The 17,809-nt window shown below is 40.1% G+C and overlaps 1 protein-coding gene across 6 annotated transcripts in view; it reads left to right on the forward strand.

Annotated features, from left to right (window-relative positions):
• The window catches only part of RALGPS2 (Ral GEF with PH domain and SH3 binding motif 2), a 114,954-nt gene that overhangs the window by 22,601 nt on the left and 74,544 nt on the right, over nt 1-17,809 (forward strand). For 3 of the 6 annotated variants that reach the window (XM_017737412.1, XM_017737413.1, XM_017737411.1), the window contains 3 exons: nt 1,913-2,041; nt 10,472-10,522; nt 16,535-16,618. In XM_017737412.1, the coding sequence (XP_017592901.1) occupies nt 1,913-2,041; nt 10,472-10,522; nt 16,535-16,618 (264 nt within the window). Of the gene's footprint in view, nt 1-1,912; nt 2,042-10,162; nt 10,344-10,471; nt 10,523-16,534; nt 16,619-17,809 lie in introns of those variants that run through there. The other 3 variants (XM_017737410.1, XM_008636106.2, XM_017737414.1) reach the window with 2 other exon arrangements.

The following is a 17,809-nucleotide window of genomic DNA, read 5'->3' on the forward strand; positions in this document are numbered from 1 at the left end:
TATTTACAGATGAGTTTTGATAGCAGCTGTGTGTGGCATGCACTTGCATATGGAAATGGGGAGTTCCACAAACAAGGTGAAAGGAAAATTGGAGTCTTGTGTTACCAAAAGGAACCAAGTATCTTCAGCACAATTTCACAAATATTATCAAGAAAGCTGGCATCAGTCTCCAAGACCTTTGTTTGTTTTTATATAGATTCTTGTACTCCCCTTATAATTGTTTCATGTATCATTGACTATTTTTTGGCATGCACCTGAAAAATTTTCTTGGAGGAAAGCAACTTTTTTACTCAGCAAAATAGTCTTGAATGTTTATATGATGTCTGATAAAATTGAGTAAAATATATTTTGGCAAAATCACATAAATTTAAGCAAGTGGTATTTTTTTTTTTCTATCTTGACTAAGAAGTACGAAAAAGGACTTGTAACTGAAATGTTTCTGTAAGCATATTGGTTACTGAAGATGCCTGTCTGGTTTGGAGTTTTTGCTGGTGTTTTCAAAGGCAGATCTCTAGAGAGATTCTACTGTCAGAATCTAATTAAAAGTGGGCATCCATTATTAAATAAACATTTTCTTTATAATGTGTCCTTATAACAAAAGTGCTTGAAAATGGACAAGAGTTTATTTCAACTGGTTGAATTCTCAAGGACCCATGTCCACAGTCTTGAAAACTTTGAACATCATTAGCAGGAAAATGACAGTGTCAGAAAAGGCCTTGACAGTGTTGGCCCACTGGCCACCCCAGCAACCCCACCCTGTGCGTCCCTGGGAGCGTTGGCCAAACCCTCCTGGAGCTCTGGTGGCCTCGGGGCTGGGACCATTCCCTGGGGAGCCTGGGCAGTGCCCAGCACCCTCTGGGGGAAGAACCTTTCCCTGATACCCAACCCAAACCTCCCCTGACCCAGCTTCAGGCCATTCCTTCAGGAATGAATGAATAGAATCTAGGTCTGCCTCTCTGTGCTAGAGGAAGTGATTGCTCATAACACAAATGTATTGCTTTAATGTGAAAACCGTATATGAAACATATGAAATCAATATAAAGTGTTAATTTTTTGAACCACATTTGTATTTTGCAGGGAAGCAAAATCTTTTTGTAGATAAATTTTAATAGAAGAATATCCTAGGACCTGGCGTTTTTTGCAAATGTGGATTACTGTAATTTAAAAACAACACTAAAATTCCTTATGCTAAACGTCTTCAACAGGAACATGTGTGGCTCAGTGTAATTTTTGTAAGCTTTCATGTTTTTAAGAGAAAGAGGAAGAGAACTGCTAACTATTCCTTTGGGGCAGATCTTGTCTTTTTCCTTACCACAGTGATATTTTTTCTGTTTGAAATTCAGTGTGACTGTATTATTGTTGCTGATACAGTTGTTGTTATTACCTTTCCTGTCAACAAAAATGGAATTTAATTATGCACTGAAATATAACTGTTGTGTTTTGAGGGACTTGTTTGAAATCATGGGATTACTTGGATTGGAAGGGATGTTAAAGCTCATCTTGTTCCAACCCCCCTGCCGTGGGCTGGGACACCTTCTACCATCCCAGGCTGCTCCAAGCTCTGTCCAACCTGGCCTTGAACACTTGCAGGGATCCAGGGGCAGCCACAGCTGCTCTGGGTACCCTGTGCCAGGGCCTCACCACCCTCAAAGGGAAGAAGTCCTTCCCAATATCCCATCTAACCCTGCCCTCCTTCAGCTAGAAGGAAATCCATGGAAATCCAGAAGTCACTTTGAGGGTCTGATTTTTTTCAGTCCGTGTCAGGAGAAAGTGTGTTCTGTGACTGACTTTGAATTGATAATTTACCCAATAGAAAAAGTCTGTTAATGATGACGTTTGGACAGAAATTTTGCTTTTGGGAGTGTGAAAAAGAGAAGACAAAAAGCAGAGGACAGGTCCAAAATAGCCTCAGTGTTTTTGTTTGTTTCTGCAGAAGAGTAGCAGCTCCGAGTCCTTGAGCGACAAGGGTTCAGCTGAACTGAAGAAGAGCTTTGATGCAGTGGTATTTGATGTTCTAAAGGTTACACCAGAGGAATATGCGGTAAGCAAGTCCAGGGATTCTAATTACTTTGTGTGTGAATCTCCTTTTCCTCTGCTTCTCCATTTCTGTACTTCTTTTCCCTAACTTCTGTCATCCATGGGTTTTAAAAACAATCCTGTTCTTTAGTTCTTCATTGTCTCTATTCTGTTTGAACTTAAGGGATCTTTTGGAGCTCTGCTGTCCAGGTATTTTTCCTACTCTTCTATGTAGCATAGACCAAAGATTCTTTAGTCTACGCGATGCAGCTTAGTTATGACATGCCTATTTTAGTTGCAAGACTATACTTGATCTGTACTTGTGGTTTTTTGGAGGCATTTTGGTTCTTAACTCTGTTAATTCTTGCTCTAGGAAGCTTTTCTAGTTTTCGTCTTTTTGGCGCGCAGAATAATGAGATGTTTAACCAAAACACTGGGTGATTGTTTTGTGTTGTTTTTACTCCCAGTAGAGGTGAGGATAACAGGTGGTCCCTCTAAGTGATTTGAGTATGTTACTAGAAAGATTGCTAAGCTCTTACTGCATTTCTAATTTAAATGATGAGATTCATGAGGAGTTGTCCTGGGGAGATTGTTGATATGGAGTAATACATGTCACAAAATATTCCCATTTAGTTTGTTCTGGTTGTAATCATTAATAACTATTTCAGTTAATTATTAATGGCTAAATTGATTTTAATGAGAACACTGGAAATTTAAAGCAGCTGGATTATGAAGTGGTACTTACACATTAAATTCTTCTTGGCTAGGGATCATAATTAATTATGGGATTTATTCCTGACTGAGGCTCAAGTCATGTGATTTGGGCCTCTTCCTTGCACTGTTGTCACGAGCAGCTGGGCAGTGAATCACCTACTTTCCATGGGAAGATGTTTTTTGGGGCTGGCTATCCTTCCAGTTTTATCTTATGATTCCTGTACATAGAGTAAATCTAAGTACTTGGGGAATGTGGGGCTAGGGACATGAAGTCGAGTGGAATTATGTATTCAGGCCAGAATGAGTTTGTTGAATGGCTCTACTATTTACCAGTGGTGGGTGCTCCTGGGCAGCAGAATAGATCAGTCAGTCTCTGTGGAGCTGCTGTCACTCACTTTGACAGCAGAATGTACAGAGGTGCCTTGTCTTGTACCACATGTCGTAATCCTTTTGCTCCACCATCTGATCCTTCTTCTCTCATACGCAGATGCCTTTGACTCCTTGTGTTCTAAATGTTACCTACTTAGGAAATAAATCTTGCTTAGATGAAAATCTGTATTCAAATCCAGTGTTTTTCCTGCTTTCATATTATTCCTCAAAGTGGGGTAGAGTTCTACTCACCGACAGGAATCTTTTAATTAAGCCTTTTGCATTACGGTTATGAGGCTGTGCCTGTATTTTCGGTTTCTACTACTAAGCATCATTTTGCTGTTTTTTCAGTCCCCTAAAAGAAACATCTTTGCTCTTACCTTTTTCCTTTTAAAGTATCTAGCTCTTCATACCAGGTTTAATTTACTGTAAAACAATATGAAATATCTTGCGTGTAGAATTCTGAACAATTGAGCAAAATCATCAGTATTCAGTCCTTTGGGAAGGAAATAATTAATTTCTTTTTCAATGTTTCTTTACACAGCTGCACTTCTTTGTTAATGTTTGTTTCCCCAGGCACACATATCTCCTTTTCCAGTAGCACTTTCTTGCTTTGAGTGCTGTCTTTTTCTGATCATTCTTGCTAAAGGTTGTAGAAATAAGTAAATTTGCCAAAAACTTAGGTACCCTGGAGGAAAAGTACCTTTGACCCTTAAACTTGTTTTTATTTTCTTGGCCACTTCCTTACTCTTCCTGGGTTTAGTCCTGCCATAACAGAGAGGTGTAAAATCTTCATCTGGGTTTCTGTGTTAATGTGAAGACCACCAGAGTGATGCAGTAGGGCCAAGCTCTTGAGGATGCAAAAGTGTGTGAGGTTTCCTGGTGGTGGGTAGTACCTCTTGGGCTGGACATGGATATGCTGCCAGTTGCTTTTTCAAAGTATGAGAAAGCTCTTACAAAATGGATACAGTGCAGGCTGCAGACATGTCTCTGTGACAGCTGAGTGAATACTGTTAAAAAAAAAATCATTGATTTTGAAGTGGTAAACTGATGGAATAATTTGTGGCCTGCCTAAGTACCTTATTGATTGAGAGGGAAGATAATGTGAAAAAGCCAGTAAAAGAGCAATAAAAGCGAGTTGCCACACAAGAGGCAGTTAGACAACTGTCTCAATAACGATTAGGAAACCTTGGCTCCAGTGGAAAAGAGTTCCAGTACGTAGGTAGTGCAAAGGTGAGAGTTAACTGATGAAGTCACCATAAACATCGTGAGGCCCTGTCCTGTACCTCGTGTGATCTGGTGTGTTCTGATCAGAACGGGTCACCGTGCACAGATGGGAGAAGTACAGCTATGCCGGAGGAGGAAGAACACACATCTCAAAGATAATGAAGTTTGAGATATGCTGGAAATAAGATCCATGCTAGTGATTTCAGTAGCAATGAGAGACACAGATGTATTTTCAGTTCCCACTGCCTCAGAGACATCATTGTTATTTCAAAACTCCATCTGTTTAGTCGTTTAGTGGGTAAGAGACAAGTTGGACAACAAAAGGTATCACTTGTAATCCTGTATTTTCAAGAAGCTGCTACCAAGCCAAAGAGAAACCCAAGTGCAGATATTTTTGGTGATTTCATTTCCATATTCTCCCCTTTGGCAGTCATCTAACACTGTCCTGAGCACACAGGAGGAGTCCTGTTGCATGTAATGGTCCTTTGTCTCATAAGCAAAAGTCTGCCAGCCCTTCAAGGGGGCCAGTTTGAACAGTAATGGAAATTCTTGTTGTAATAGAGGCGTAATAGTCAGTTATAACCTTGTTACCAACTGGGTGGTTTTAATTCTTCCGAAGGTTGAAGGCTGCTTTAGAAAGGGCCAAGTCACAGAAACGGGTGAGATCTTCAGGCCCTGCAGCTGCTGTTGCAAATTTCTAGTTTGCTTTATCACCTTGCAGCTTCCAGAAAGTTTCCAGGGGATGTATTGAATACCTGCGTGTTGCATAGATTTTGGGGAAGAAGAATCCCATTCAATGAGTATGAAGTAGGACACGTTCAAGGGTTCAATGGACAGCTTTGTGGATGTAACTAGTAAGGAGACCATCTCTGATTGAAAGACCTGCTTTTAGGCTGGTCACTGCTCAGTTCTTTATTCCCGGGCTGGAAGCCACAGCCAGGCTGGTGCCAGGATTGCCCCGTGGTGTCTGGCCCTGCTGGGGGGGCCGTTGTGTGTCCAGGGTTGGCGTGGTCGCAGTGAATGCTGCCCCTTTTCATCCAAGGGAGAAGTGTGGTTTTGAGCACACAGGGCACAATTTGTGGGGGAGGGATCTGTCGGTGGTGCAGTGGCAGTGGAGCGGGGAGGCTGGTGAGGCTGAAGGAAAGAAGGAGAATGCTTGGGAACATGAGCTTCAAATTAAGGTGCCGGCCAACCTCAAGTTGAAGAAATATTTATTTTTTGCTTTACAGTAAATTCTTATTCCTTAGACAGCTACTGTTTAATTATTAGACCGTTTATTACTTTTTGACTCACTTCTCCATTTTATACTTCAACTTAGCCACCGTGGTGTAAATATTTGAGGTAGAATTAAGGGAAGCGCAGCTATATGAATCCATTGCTTTTTTTGCCACCTAGTTATCTAAGAAGGATTCTTTATTCTTTGCCCTAGTCTCTGGAAGTGCTATGGAGTAAGCTCATCCTAAGATCTATGTGTATTTCCTTCTTTTTAATTCCGATGAAGCTTTGTCAAATGGTTGTTGGAAGGAAATCCTGCTTATTTTGGAAACAATGTGCAAATAGAGTTTATTTATAAACGGTTTAGATGAAACAAGGAGGAGTTCTCAGAGATGTTCTTATGACAGTGAAATATCAGGTTATCTACATCCTGTTAGCTTTACTTCTCAGAAGAATGTTAGAGTAAATATGTTCCAAATAAGAGCAAGAAGAAGCAACTCAATTATAGCACGTGGAGGAACTATTAATGATAAAAGTTTTGGAGTGGACTTTGTGAGAAAACAAGTAGAGCTTCAACATAGGAACTTGAATCCCCTGGTGTTTGTTCTGGGCTGCAGAATTATTCTCCTACTGATGCTGTGCTTAACAGAGGCTTAGCTATATTTTCAGTATCCTGGCAGCCCAGAGAGACAGCTCTAAGCCAAGTTGGAAGGCTTAAATATAATTCCTTCTAGAAATTCAGATTAAGGAACAATTTATAAAGTGCTGCTTGAACCAACATGGCTTCAAGGAAAATCAGGTGATGGCAGTAGTCTTCAATGACCAGAATGCAGACATTTGACTTTTTTCATCTCAAACAGAAACTGAGTTTCTTTTTACACTAAGGGTTTCTGTCTGGGAGGGAGCTGTGTGGGAAGTGGCCTGTCCTCAGGGTAGGTACATGGCAGGAAAACTTGTAGTGCAAACAGCAAGTGGCTGATAGAAAGAGTTCATGCTTGAGAAGGACTAGGGACTAGAAAGGTGGGAATCTAGCCCAGGTCCAGTGAGAACTTTCATACAGGAATGTGGAGAGGAGCTTAATGCAGTGGTCTTAAATGGAACCAGAAGTTCTTATGTTACAAGTTTTTATGGAAGGAGGGTAGTCCATGTGTCCTCATGGAAAAGAGAAAGAATCAGGAAATATTTAAAAATTTTATTTCATTAAGCTTCTCCATAGTCCTCAAAGAAGCAGCACACAGAAATGTAAAATTTGTTTGAATGTAAAATTTCTGACCTGGCAGACCTCCCCAGGAGAGGGGTAAAGCCTCTTTATATGAAGCTGCATGGTAATAATTTTAGTATTTTGAAGTACTGAATTGTTAACGAGTCCAACTTCTCAACACCCATGAGAGCTAAAATACTTTTAAACTTGGCTGTTGGAGGCTCCCCAGGCAAGGTCTTCTGCACATGCAAAACTCCTGTGGCTGTGTAGGGGTGGGGAAGGATCTTCCAGCTGCCATTCCAGTGCGGTGATTGGAAGATGATCGTGCGCCGCTTTTGAAAGGTGGTTTTCTCTTGTACAGCTCTTCAAGTGGCTGAGAATTGGGATATATTGTTGTGATATATTAAAATCATACCTTTCCTAATCATGTTCTGGAGCTGTTATCTGGGATCTAGGGCAAACAGAAACAAAACCTCCATTTGGCTCACCCTGTGCCTGTGCAGTGATGAAATACTTTATTATATAAATGAACTTGGTAGACATAATCACTTCTGGAAAGAGAGAAAATACCAAGTTTCCCTATCTTTGCATAATCAGAATGCTTATTTAAATGATAAGTAAGGACAAGTTCCCAGTTTTGTATTACACATGTGATTATTTTTATTTTTTTAAAATCTGTGCAGCTGGCAGCTCCAAAACCAGAGAAGTTATGGTTGGCGTGCTTCATGTAACAAGTTGATTTGAACACTTATAATTTTTGGTTTGAATATTAAAGCATTAAACCACATTTTGGGAGGAGAGGGAAGCTCTCCAAGAATTTGTATTGGCTGGGTTAAGGAGCTGGAGTGAGAAAAGTTAGTGCATTGTATCTCTCTCACTTGCAGAAACCAAACTAGGGGCTTTGTTTATTGGGGTTTAAATTCCCCTGGAGATGGTCAACGCAGAAGTTTTTTGTTGCTGTTAGAGTTGAGCAGTGGCACATAACATAAAACTCATCGATTTTTTTTGAAACTTTGAAGTGCTGTTAATTAGACTGCCAGCCTTTAAGTCTGCTTTATTTACTTACTTAGCAATGAGCGAGCCTGTTTTAAAAGAATAAAAATTCAGTTGTTAGACTTACAAATGCAGACTTTTAAATCTGAGCACGTTAATGTTTCACAAAGTCTGTTGTGTTAAATGTAGTTTTAGACTGACGTGACTTACGCTGTCATATCTACAAACTCAAGTGGCTTTTTAGCAATCGTCCATATTCAGCTCTCAGTGCCTGGATTCCTTTGAATTAGGAGCAGTTTGCTAAGCCCTTGGAAGTTGCAATGGAAATGTCAAGCTCTGTAAGAAAGGAACTGCAGGAAGGGATGTTTCTTGAACAAGTGCTAATGTGATACAGTGTTACTTAAGATTTTAATAAAAGCACAAATGTGTCAACCAATGAAGGAAAAAAACTGCATCAGCCTAGTATCAACATGATACTAGAAGAAAGAGGTTTCTCTGTTAAAACTTCCCGAGGTTTTTTAGTTGTCAGACTTTCTAAAATACTGTAATATACTTAATAGCAATTTCAAATATTTTTAGTAATGAACATTAATGCTGAACCTTGACACTTGAGTGTTTTTTCAATGTTAAAATGTCCTTTTTAATATCCCCGTTTAAAATACATGCATTTATTTTGATATATGAATTCTTTTGTGAATTTCTAATAATACTTTTTGTTTCATAAATATTTTGTATTGATCCTGTCTTAAAGTAATAATTTGTTTAGGAGTCACTACTGAAGCAAGTCAGATTCAGCTAAGGCAGTTCAGGCTGATGAAGAGGATGGATTCTGGAGGGCTGGCAAGAAAGACAACGTTTCTTTTTAAGTCTTCCCTCTTCAGTGTGAACAAAGAATCAGTTTCCTGCCTCATTCTTATTGTGCTGTTATTATAATCTTGTTTCAGTGAGGAGGATTTGCAGTGAAACATCAATAACTATTGAAATGCCTGTGTCTTTCGTAAGGATCTCTTAATGTACCTTCTATTTGAATTTTATTGAAGTGCCCTTTCTTTTCATTTCACCTTCCCAAGCCCAACCAATTTCCCTATTAATTTGCTTTACTGGGAAGCATAATGATGCACCCAGTCAGTCACGTATTAACCAAAAAGAACACATTTCTGAGGAAGCTTGATAGACTTAAGCACACAAATGGGAGACTGGAGACGGAGTTCTGTGGCTGGTGTTCCAGGACTGGGTTTCTCACAGTGGAAATCAAAAGGAAGAGTTTAAGCCTTCCCTTATGTGTCTTTCCAGCCACTCTCCCCACAGGCTGTAGCTCTTCCTGGGGTTGTTGTGATCCGGGGGCAGGACCCAGCACTTGGCCTGGTTGGACCTCATGCCATCGATCCAGCCTGTCCAGATCCATCTGCAGAGGCTTCCTGCCTGCCAGCACATCGACATTCCAGCCCCACTTGGTGGTGTGTGGGGGAAAGAGCAGCTGACTAAAGCAGAGGCCAGGACAGAGAGTGTGTGAAAGTGAAACGCATAAAGGGCTTGTTACTTCTCTGGTGCATATGCAAAGTACCAGATGATTGTGTCCAGCTGGTTACAGACAAATGAGAGATCGAATTTTTTTATGCTTGTCACTGGTTGTCAGAATTCCCATCTCAAAATGCATTTAGAGGTCAAGATGTGCTACCAAGTATAGATTGGGTTGTCTTTGCAAAATGCATCCTGCCTCATTAGAGCAGGTACATCTCTGTATTTGCTGACTTTCGACCAGAGCATCCCAGTTAAAATTCTCCTGCAAGGCTGGCTTCTCTGAGGAGCTGTTCCACCATCCACAGTGGCATCCAGTGGCAGGGGGAAATTTTGGGGGGGGCAATTTGTGGGAGTCACAAACCTGTCAGTGTGTACCTTGGAGTGTATATATGGGACACTGCTGTTTTCAAGGAAATGGGAATAAAGCTGTGCAGCTGACAGTTGGGGGAACAGAACAAGGTCCCTGGATTCATTATTAAAAGAAAATTTGTGGTATCTAACTCGGATGGCACTGGTATTTCTGGGCTACCTTTGAAAGAAATGGTCTTTTTTTTGGATACATAGGCTGTCAGCAATCCTAAATTGTGCAGGATTAATAAAATAAGACTCTGTGAATATATTTCAAAATGCAAAACCTGGTCTTTGACTTTACTCTTTTCAAAGCTGAACAGACATCCCAGAATGAAAATGCACTTATTGATTGCCTTGCTGGAAAAGAGGTGGCTGTGTTGAATTTTAACTTGCTGAGCAACTGAGCAATTGCTTTGCTTGGTTACTTGAATATGATTCAAGTATTGATTGAAAAGTTGTAGGGACGTTTCAGTAGAATTGTGTAGCTGGACTAACATCCAGATTTTGAAGAGAAGCTACCCTGGAGCAAGTGCAGTCGGTTCCTTGTCTTCCTGGGGAGGCTCTTAGATCGTGTTTCTGAGTTCAGGCTCTTACTTGCCTGTGTAGCTAACTGCAGGATTATGCTCCTGAGAATAATTTCTCATGATTTATTATTTGTGTATGTAAAGCTGGGAGCACTTGATTCTTTGGTTTTGCAGGATGGCCCTGTGGTAGAAGCTGCAACCTCTGAAATTAGGTACAAAATGAAAGCCAAATAAAAAAAAGGAAACAGGACAAATGCAGTTCTTAAGCAGCACAGCACCTAAATGGAATGAAAGGTTAATTTTGATCTTAACTTATATTTTTTTGAAATTTTTATTCCAGGGTCAAATAACACTAATGGATGTGCCTGTATTTAAAGCAATTCAGCCAGAGGTAAGTATTTCATTGGCTTTGTTTTCCAGTTTAAATGAAAAAAGTGATGCCGTAGTATAAATTCTGGAATTGCAAAGTATGTGTCTATAAATCTTAATTTTTGTCCCACTTAGTGGAGCTCTGAAGCAGATGATTTTTTAACAGAAAAGTATCTGGAAATAATAGTTTGTTTGGGGACTAGTATTGGTATTTAGTTCAGCTTGTGCTGGAGATGAAGCATCTGGGATTTAGTGTTTCTGAATGACAAACATCTTGATTTGATTATTCTGATCATAATGTTTTAGGTTTCAGCTACTGATACCTGTTTTAATCCTTCATCCTGTCCCGTGTTGCCATAACTGCTTCACATCTCCTTTGGAAAATGAAATTGGTTGTAATGGCATTCAAGATGTGTGTGATCTGTGGATACGTTGGGAGAATACACTGATGATTTGTGTTCTCTCATTTGTTTTTATGTAATGCCATATTCCTTTCAGATTTTAGCTGACTTGAGCTCATTTCAGCATCTTCACAGTGACTATAATAAATGATGAATTAGTTTATCCTTATTTCTGTACCATTAGCATTTTCCTGTGGGCATTGTTTTGCAGTTTTTAGGGTTTATTTTTCAGTTTATTGTCCATTTTATCAGCGCTGTGAAAGTTTTTCTCAGGTTATCAGTCACTTCAGTCCATCACAGACTATTTCACTGGCAGCAGGTTTGTCATGTCGCTCTTGTGACACGCTGAAAAATATTTTGTGTTATGTGGAGAAACCTGCTCAGTCTCTTGGCTGTGATTATTGATTTCATCATTTCTGTTACCTGGAATTTCTTTGAAGGCTGCTGTTTGATCTGTACTTCAAGATGTCATGACTCAGCTTTCTTAGGATTTCAGAAGGGATTTCCTAGCCCTTGTGGATCTGTGTGGGTTTTTGGTTCATTTTTTAGTTTGTTGATTTGGGGTTTTGGGGGTTTTTGCTGGTTTAATCCTTCAGAGGGCTTTCCATTTGATCTGATTTGAACCTACATCACAGCAGTACTTAACATTAGCAAAAGTAGTACACAGACACACATATGAGGAAAACATTTAAAAGAGATAAAAGGGTAAAATGCTTTAAAGCTTTGGAGAAGAGCTGTAAAAGAAAGAGAGATCCTACTAGAAGATCAGGGTAAACGTACTCTGCCAGCTAAAAGCACTCCAAGGCTATTCAGAAAAAGTATGAGCGTGTAGGTGAATATATCCAGAAAGTAATTATGTATAAGAAATCTCTGTGTATTGCGTAAGAAAACCTGGTGTGATGCCTTCACTGGAAAATACCCACGAGGAAGGGTGGCTGTTTGACTCCTGTGGGTGCTCACACACAGGCAGGTGAAGGCTCTGACCGCGTGCAGGTATTACCTGTCCATCAGCGCTCCCTCGCAGCGCACGGGGCGGGGGGCTGGCGTCTGATGTGTCTCTAAACTGTGTTAATCCCCTGAGGAGAAGGGCTGTAAAGATCAGCTCTCACATCAGAAAAGGCTAAACACAATGAAATTGCTTTTCTCCTGGTTTGCAGAAGGGAATATCAGACGTGGAAGATTTGGTTTAGCTCAAGGCGTCTTGACAGCAGGTTAATGAAGTGGTGTAGATTTTGGAGTTTCCTTCAGGCTTCTACGGCAGTGCGCCACACCCGTGTCTTGATTCAAGTTGTAAATCTGTATCCATGCCTTGGCATGTACGCTCAGGCATTGTGGAGTTTGCAATTAGAAAACAAAACACGACTGAGCAGATTTCACCTGTAGAAAAGGGCTCCTAAACTGAGTCTTCAATGAGCGGCTGAAAGGCATTGATAGAATTGGGTTTTTTCATTCTAAATACTGATACCAAATTTCACAGCTCTCATCTGTATGCACGGTGGGAGATGATGAGCAACGTTTTTCCCAGTGTGCTGTGGTTTGAAAACAGGATGTTTATTGCAATCTGTAATTCACCAGCAAATTTTGTTATGCGGGTTGTGAATCTCCTTTGCTTCCCAAACCGCAGAATGGTATCTAAATGAAAGTTATTAGCCTTTAATGTATGTTTGTTTATTTTCTCCAATAAGATTTCTGAAAGATGTACTCAAAGTTCCTAATTTTTAAAATTGCTGGAGATGAATTTTCATCCTCTTTAGGCTGTGTGAGCTGTATTCTTTAAATATCTTTTGAACTATTGTGGTGCATCTTCCTCATTGTCTTAAAATATTTTTTTAATTATTACAGGTGGCTTGGTTTTTTTTTAATAAAAAGCAACACCAGAACTTCATCTTGGTTATCTTGAAAAAACCAGAGCTGTATAACACTTTTCAAAGCAATATGCAGTAATTTTTCTTTCAGCATCAAAGTCAATGAACATGTTCACAGCACACTTACATACTTTGGTAGCCTTTTGCCTCTGTCTGTAGCAAGTAAATGAAATGATTTCTGTTTATATTCAAATTTCTTACCAATATTGTGGGTTCCCATGCGTGCTCAAGTTCCTGCACGCTGCCCACTACAACTCACCACCTCCTGCTTGGTGAGCAAACAGACTGGGAGCTTAGTGTTGCCCACAGAATTTGGGATTAAGGAAAGCAGTAGATCCCTTTGCATTTGGGGTGAGCCAGAAGCAGGGACTTGAACCATTTTCATGGTTAGATACTCGATGGTGACATGATCCTCTGCCTGAGCTGTAAGCAGGCTCTGTCACTCCTGGATTCTGGAAACCACCTTCCTTCTTCATTAACAACGCCTGCAAGTGACTTCTGAGAAAAGAAAGGAGAAGGAAATACTGTTTTGTTGGTAATTAATAGTTAGTGGGCTGCAGTGTAAGAAAGAAAAATTATGAAGAACAGACCTTTCTGACATAAACGTCTATTTGTATGAAGGCAGCCAGTTTGCATTTTAATTTTTTGGGAAAAAAAATTACTGCGTTCCCCCACTTAGTGATAAGATTTCCTTCTGTTCCCCGGGAATGGCAAGTGGTGTGTTGGTTTTTGATCTCTCTTTCTTGTAGTGGTTTTGGCTTTCTAGAGAGCAGTGACTGTAAAGCAGGAAGGAGTCTTAGATTTGCTCGGCTGTGCTGCTGGTAGTTGTGTTAACATTAAATAACAGCCACATGACCCCTTGCAGAACACATCAGCTTGATTTTTTTTTTGGAAAATCTGATTACTTATTTTACATGTTTTAGTACATCATCCAGAATTATTTGCCCATATGTACTCATATTGAAAATCTCTGTTGGGTTATTGTCTTTAACCTCTTCATCCCTTCTGCTTCACCAGCCTAAGCAGTGAAGAAAAAATTCACTTACTCACTATTCTTAATCTCTACTTTGAAGTTGTAGAATGGTTCCACTCTTAATCCTTGCTTCTTCTCTCCTCTTTTTGAAACTTTCCCTTTGGCCTAGATAAAGGTTCTAAATTACCTTGCTCTCTGCCATGTAGTACAGGTTATAATTTAAACGCTCCCACAGTATTTTGTTAAGGACAATAAAATTCTACCTATTCAAAAGGGAATGAAAACCAAAATGAGTTACAGAGAAAGTTCGGTTTTTGTATTCTTGATGCTAAGTCTTTCAGTTTTTCACATCAGTTTAAATGTACCACATTAAATAAGAAGTTGGTGGTTGTAGTGATGTAGCTCCTGTGCCTGAGCTGACTGGCAGACTAAGGAAAATAATCCTGGGGAATACTTCAGGTTTGAAACTTCTAGTGGAAAAAGTGGAATCCTAGAGGAAGATCAAGAAATAGAGTAATGGAATAGGCAGCACAGCCTGTTTAGCAGAGAAGTGAATATTTTTATAGAAGCCTAAGAGTGGTTTCTGAATTCCAGCGTAGTGTATGAGTGCGTTTTATTGCCCTTGTGAGTGCAGTCAGATCTGTCCTTGTTGGGACTGTATGGAAATCCAGGGAAGGCAAAAACCTTGGTGGCTGCTCCTCTGCTGATGGCATCTTAGAGCAGTGGGATGGGCAGTGCCAAGGGCAGCGAGTTCACACAAGCAAGTTCTAGGGAGGGGCAGGAGGGTTCTGAGCAGGGGTCCCCTGAGGCAGAGTGCTCAGGTGGTCATGCTGGGAAACCTGACAGGCAAAGGGAAACTGCTTTCCTTTAAGTTTCTAGACCAGAGAAAAAACCAGTTGGCTGCCCCGGGGAGATGGGTCTTGCAAGTGGGATGGGGAAGCGTTTCCTATGCTTCATAAAGGGAGGGGGAAAATGCTTTTGGAACTCTGGAAGCTCTGTGCCTCTCCTGTGTCTGTCCCTGAACAGTGGAGTGGATGTTGCCCTAAGCTGCTGAAGAATCAGAACTGATGGCACAGGTCCTGAGTGCCTGTGTGACTGTGCCTCAGCACCTCTGGAAAAGCATTTGGATGCGTGTCTTTCCAGTCAGGAGCAGGATCTTCTGTTTTGCAGTGTTCTCAAATCTGTTGCCACTGATGCCTGTACCCTGTGGGCCCTTAGATGTACAGGGCCAGGGCAATGGGGAGCTTCTGCCCAGAATCCTTATGAGTTTTTTACTCAGTGATGAGAATTGAACTTGAAAGACATGGCCTGAATTTGTAAGAAATTACCATGTTTTCCCTAAACCTGAGGTGACAACTAATTTTTTCCTGCTGTTAAGGAAGGATTATCAGATGCCAGTGGATGAATTCCCTTGTGCTCCTCTGAGTGCAGAGCTGTGATTCCAGTGTCTCTTGAGTGGCTCCCTTCTCCAGTAGCTGGCTGTCCTTTGGAACTGGAGTAATTCAGGGCTGTGTGGTTGTCTCATGCATAGTCATTGAAGAGCAGGTGTAAGGACATGGGCACATGCATTCCTGTGCTGAACATGCCACATTTTCCAGGATGGGCTTGGGTGGCACAACTTCCTAGTGAAATTTGAAGGAATGGCCCTAGATACAAAGCCAGAAATTCCACATTCTTCCCAGTGCCTGGCCAGGAATCTCAGAGTTTTCTCTAACCAATACCAGCACACCACAAACTTCCAAAATAGAAGAATTCAGGGTCCCTCTTAACTGCCATGAGATTCTGTAGTAGTTTTGGGACATTGGTTGGAAAGATGTTAAGAAGTTCTTGATTTTAAAAAGTCAAAAAAATTAGAGCTTAGACTATCCAATACCAAATTCTTTTGAACTGTGTCTTAAAGGGCACAATTATTGGTTACATGTTGAGTCTCCTTACCTAAGTCATATGGCAGCTGGATGTGTAGTGTGAGTCTGGCTTCAGTGAGTAGTTCTCAGTGTGGTGATAAAACTGAGAGCACTTCAGAGTGGATGATCTGGAAGGAAGACATGAGTAAGTGAAAATGAAGGGCTGTACTTCGCTATTATACCACTTGAATAATTAAGCTGTGTCTGTATTGATTCTTTTTCTTGGTAGCACTGTGGAACAGGGTGTGTGCTGAATGCTGTATGTCTTTGCATCTGTTCATATGCTCTTGTATGCAAATGGAAGAGCTCATTTTGGTACATTTAGTTATTTATGATTTTAATGAAAATTGCTTTGTTGAAATTAAGTGATGGTAAATAACAAGATGATGTAGTTTCCCAAAATAGGCTCCTTTGGAAGGGAAAACTGAAAATAGTGTTTCTTTTATTGTTACTGCAAAAATGACTTTTTTGGCATTTCTTTAATGCAACATGTCAAGTTAAAAATATGGGACATGTCTTAGATTGAGTTAACAAGGTGTATCATCTCTTTAAATATCTTCAGAAAGTGATTAAAAACAAAAGGACATTTTGCTCTCTAGCTCAGATTCACGTTTGAAGCAGGATTTTCTGTGGTACCAAAATTAGGGAAGCCCTAATTCAGCCAAAGATGAATTGTAATAATCCAATAACTCAACGCAGTTCAGAAATGACACTTGCAGAATCTCAGTTTGCAGAAGGAATCAGAGCAAGTGTAACTGCATGACTTCAGTGTATTGTTGCTCTCTTAAGTTATTTCAGAACTTACAAGATTTGTGTCTCTCTATGCCTTTGGCTCTGAACACGAGTTATGCACTAAATTAAGGAAGTGAATTTTCATCCTTGTTCTCCCAGGAGCTGGCAAGCTGTGGCTGGAATAAAAAAGAGAAATACAGTTCTGCACCGAATGCTGTTGCTTTCACCAGAAGATTCAATCATGTGAGTTATTTTTTTCCAGCATTATGACATGTACACATTTCAGAAAGTCTGTGGGATTAAGTGTTCTGGCACATCACTTTTATTTTGGATCGTAGCTGATTACTTGACAACTTAAGGAACTCCTTTTAGCAGATACTCTATCTACAGGATACACAGAAAGACCAAACCAGCGTTCAAGAAATGGCTGTGACTCTGTTTTAAATAGCAGTAATTGATGACAAGTGCATATTTTCCCCATAACTGCTGGCTGTCTTTTATGTAAAGACAGGATCGTAATTACAGCTTAGAGGCTTGCCATACAGGATTTCTGGACTAGTAATTAGATGTAATTTCCTTTTGTGTTAGTTGAGTGTCTTATGCTTCACATAGATGTTTTTGTCCCTAGAAATAGAAGCCTCTTGTCAGCATGGTAACCTTTTGAAGGTGATTCTAGGCAAACTTTTAAAAATTCCAAACAATTGTTCTGTACGAAATTTGTTCTTTAACTCTCTATTTGGCATCATTTTTAGGCAGTATATTTGAGGCTTATGGTTTTCTTACATAACAATGTCTCTGTATAAAATCAGCTGCTAAAAGAAGAACAGAAGTCTCCCTTTCTCCACAATTAAAGCTGGAGGAGTCCAGCTATGTAGTTACCCAGTCATCTCTCAAAACTGTGATGCTTCTTTTAAGTGATGCCATATTTTCTCTTTCAGATGAAGTACTTCTCTTACTCTCATCTCTTCTCTTGTAAATGTTTAATGATGTCTCAAGCTTACAAGCTGTCCTCCAGACTTAACCTCTGTACCTGGTCTCAGACTTACAGAGATCTTTGTTAATCATCTGAAACTCAGACCAAACCTCTGCAATTTTCAGGGGTTTTTTTCTATTAATTCTTGCATACTTTCTCATTTTGCTCTCATTGAGGATATGATCAAATCCTATTACTTTTCACTGACAACACTAAGAATATTTCTTAACCTACTGACTGAAATGCTTGTCTGGGTTTTGGGTTTTGGGCACTGGACCAAAGAGGAGATGTTACACTGCAAACTTTTTGTGAGTGTACCATCTGCTGAGATCTGGGGGATTTGGTCAAGAATTTGGGGTTTTTTTTTTGTTTTTGGGTGTTTTGGGGGGGTTTTTTGTGGTGTTTTTTTGTTGTTTGTTTTTTTTCCCCCCCCCCGGGATTTTTTGGGTTGTTTTTTTTAG

Source organism: Corvus brachyrhynchos, unplaced genomic scaffold, assembly GCF_000691975.1.
Source record: "Corvus brachyrhynchos isolate BGI_N302 unplaced genomic scaffold, ASM69197v1 scaffold466, whole genome shotgun sequence".
NCBI classification, from domain to species: domain Eukaryota; kingdom Metazoa; phylum Chordata; class Aves; order Passeriformes; family Corvidae; genus Corvus; species Corvus brachyrhynchos.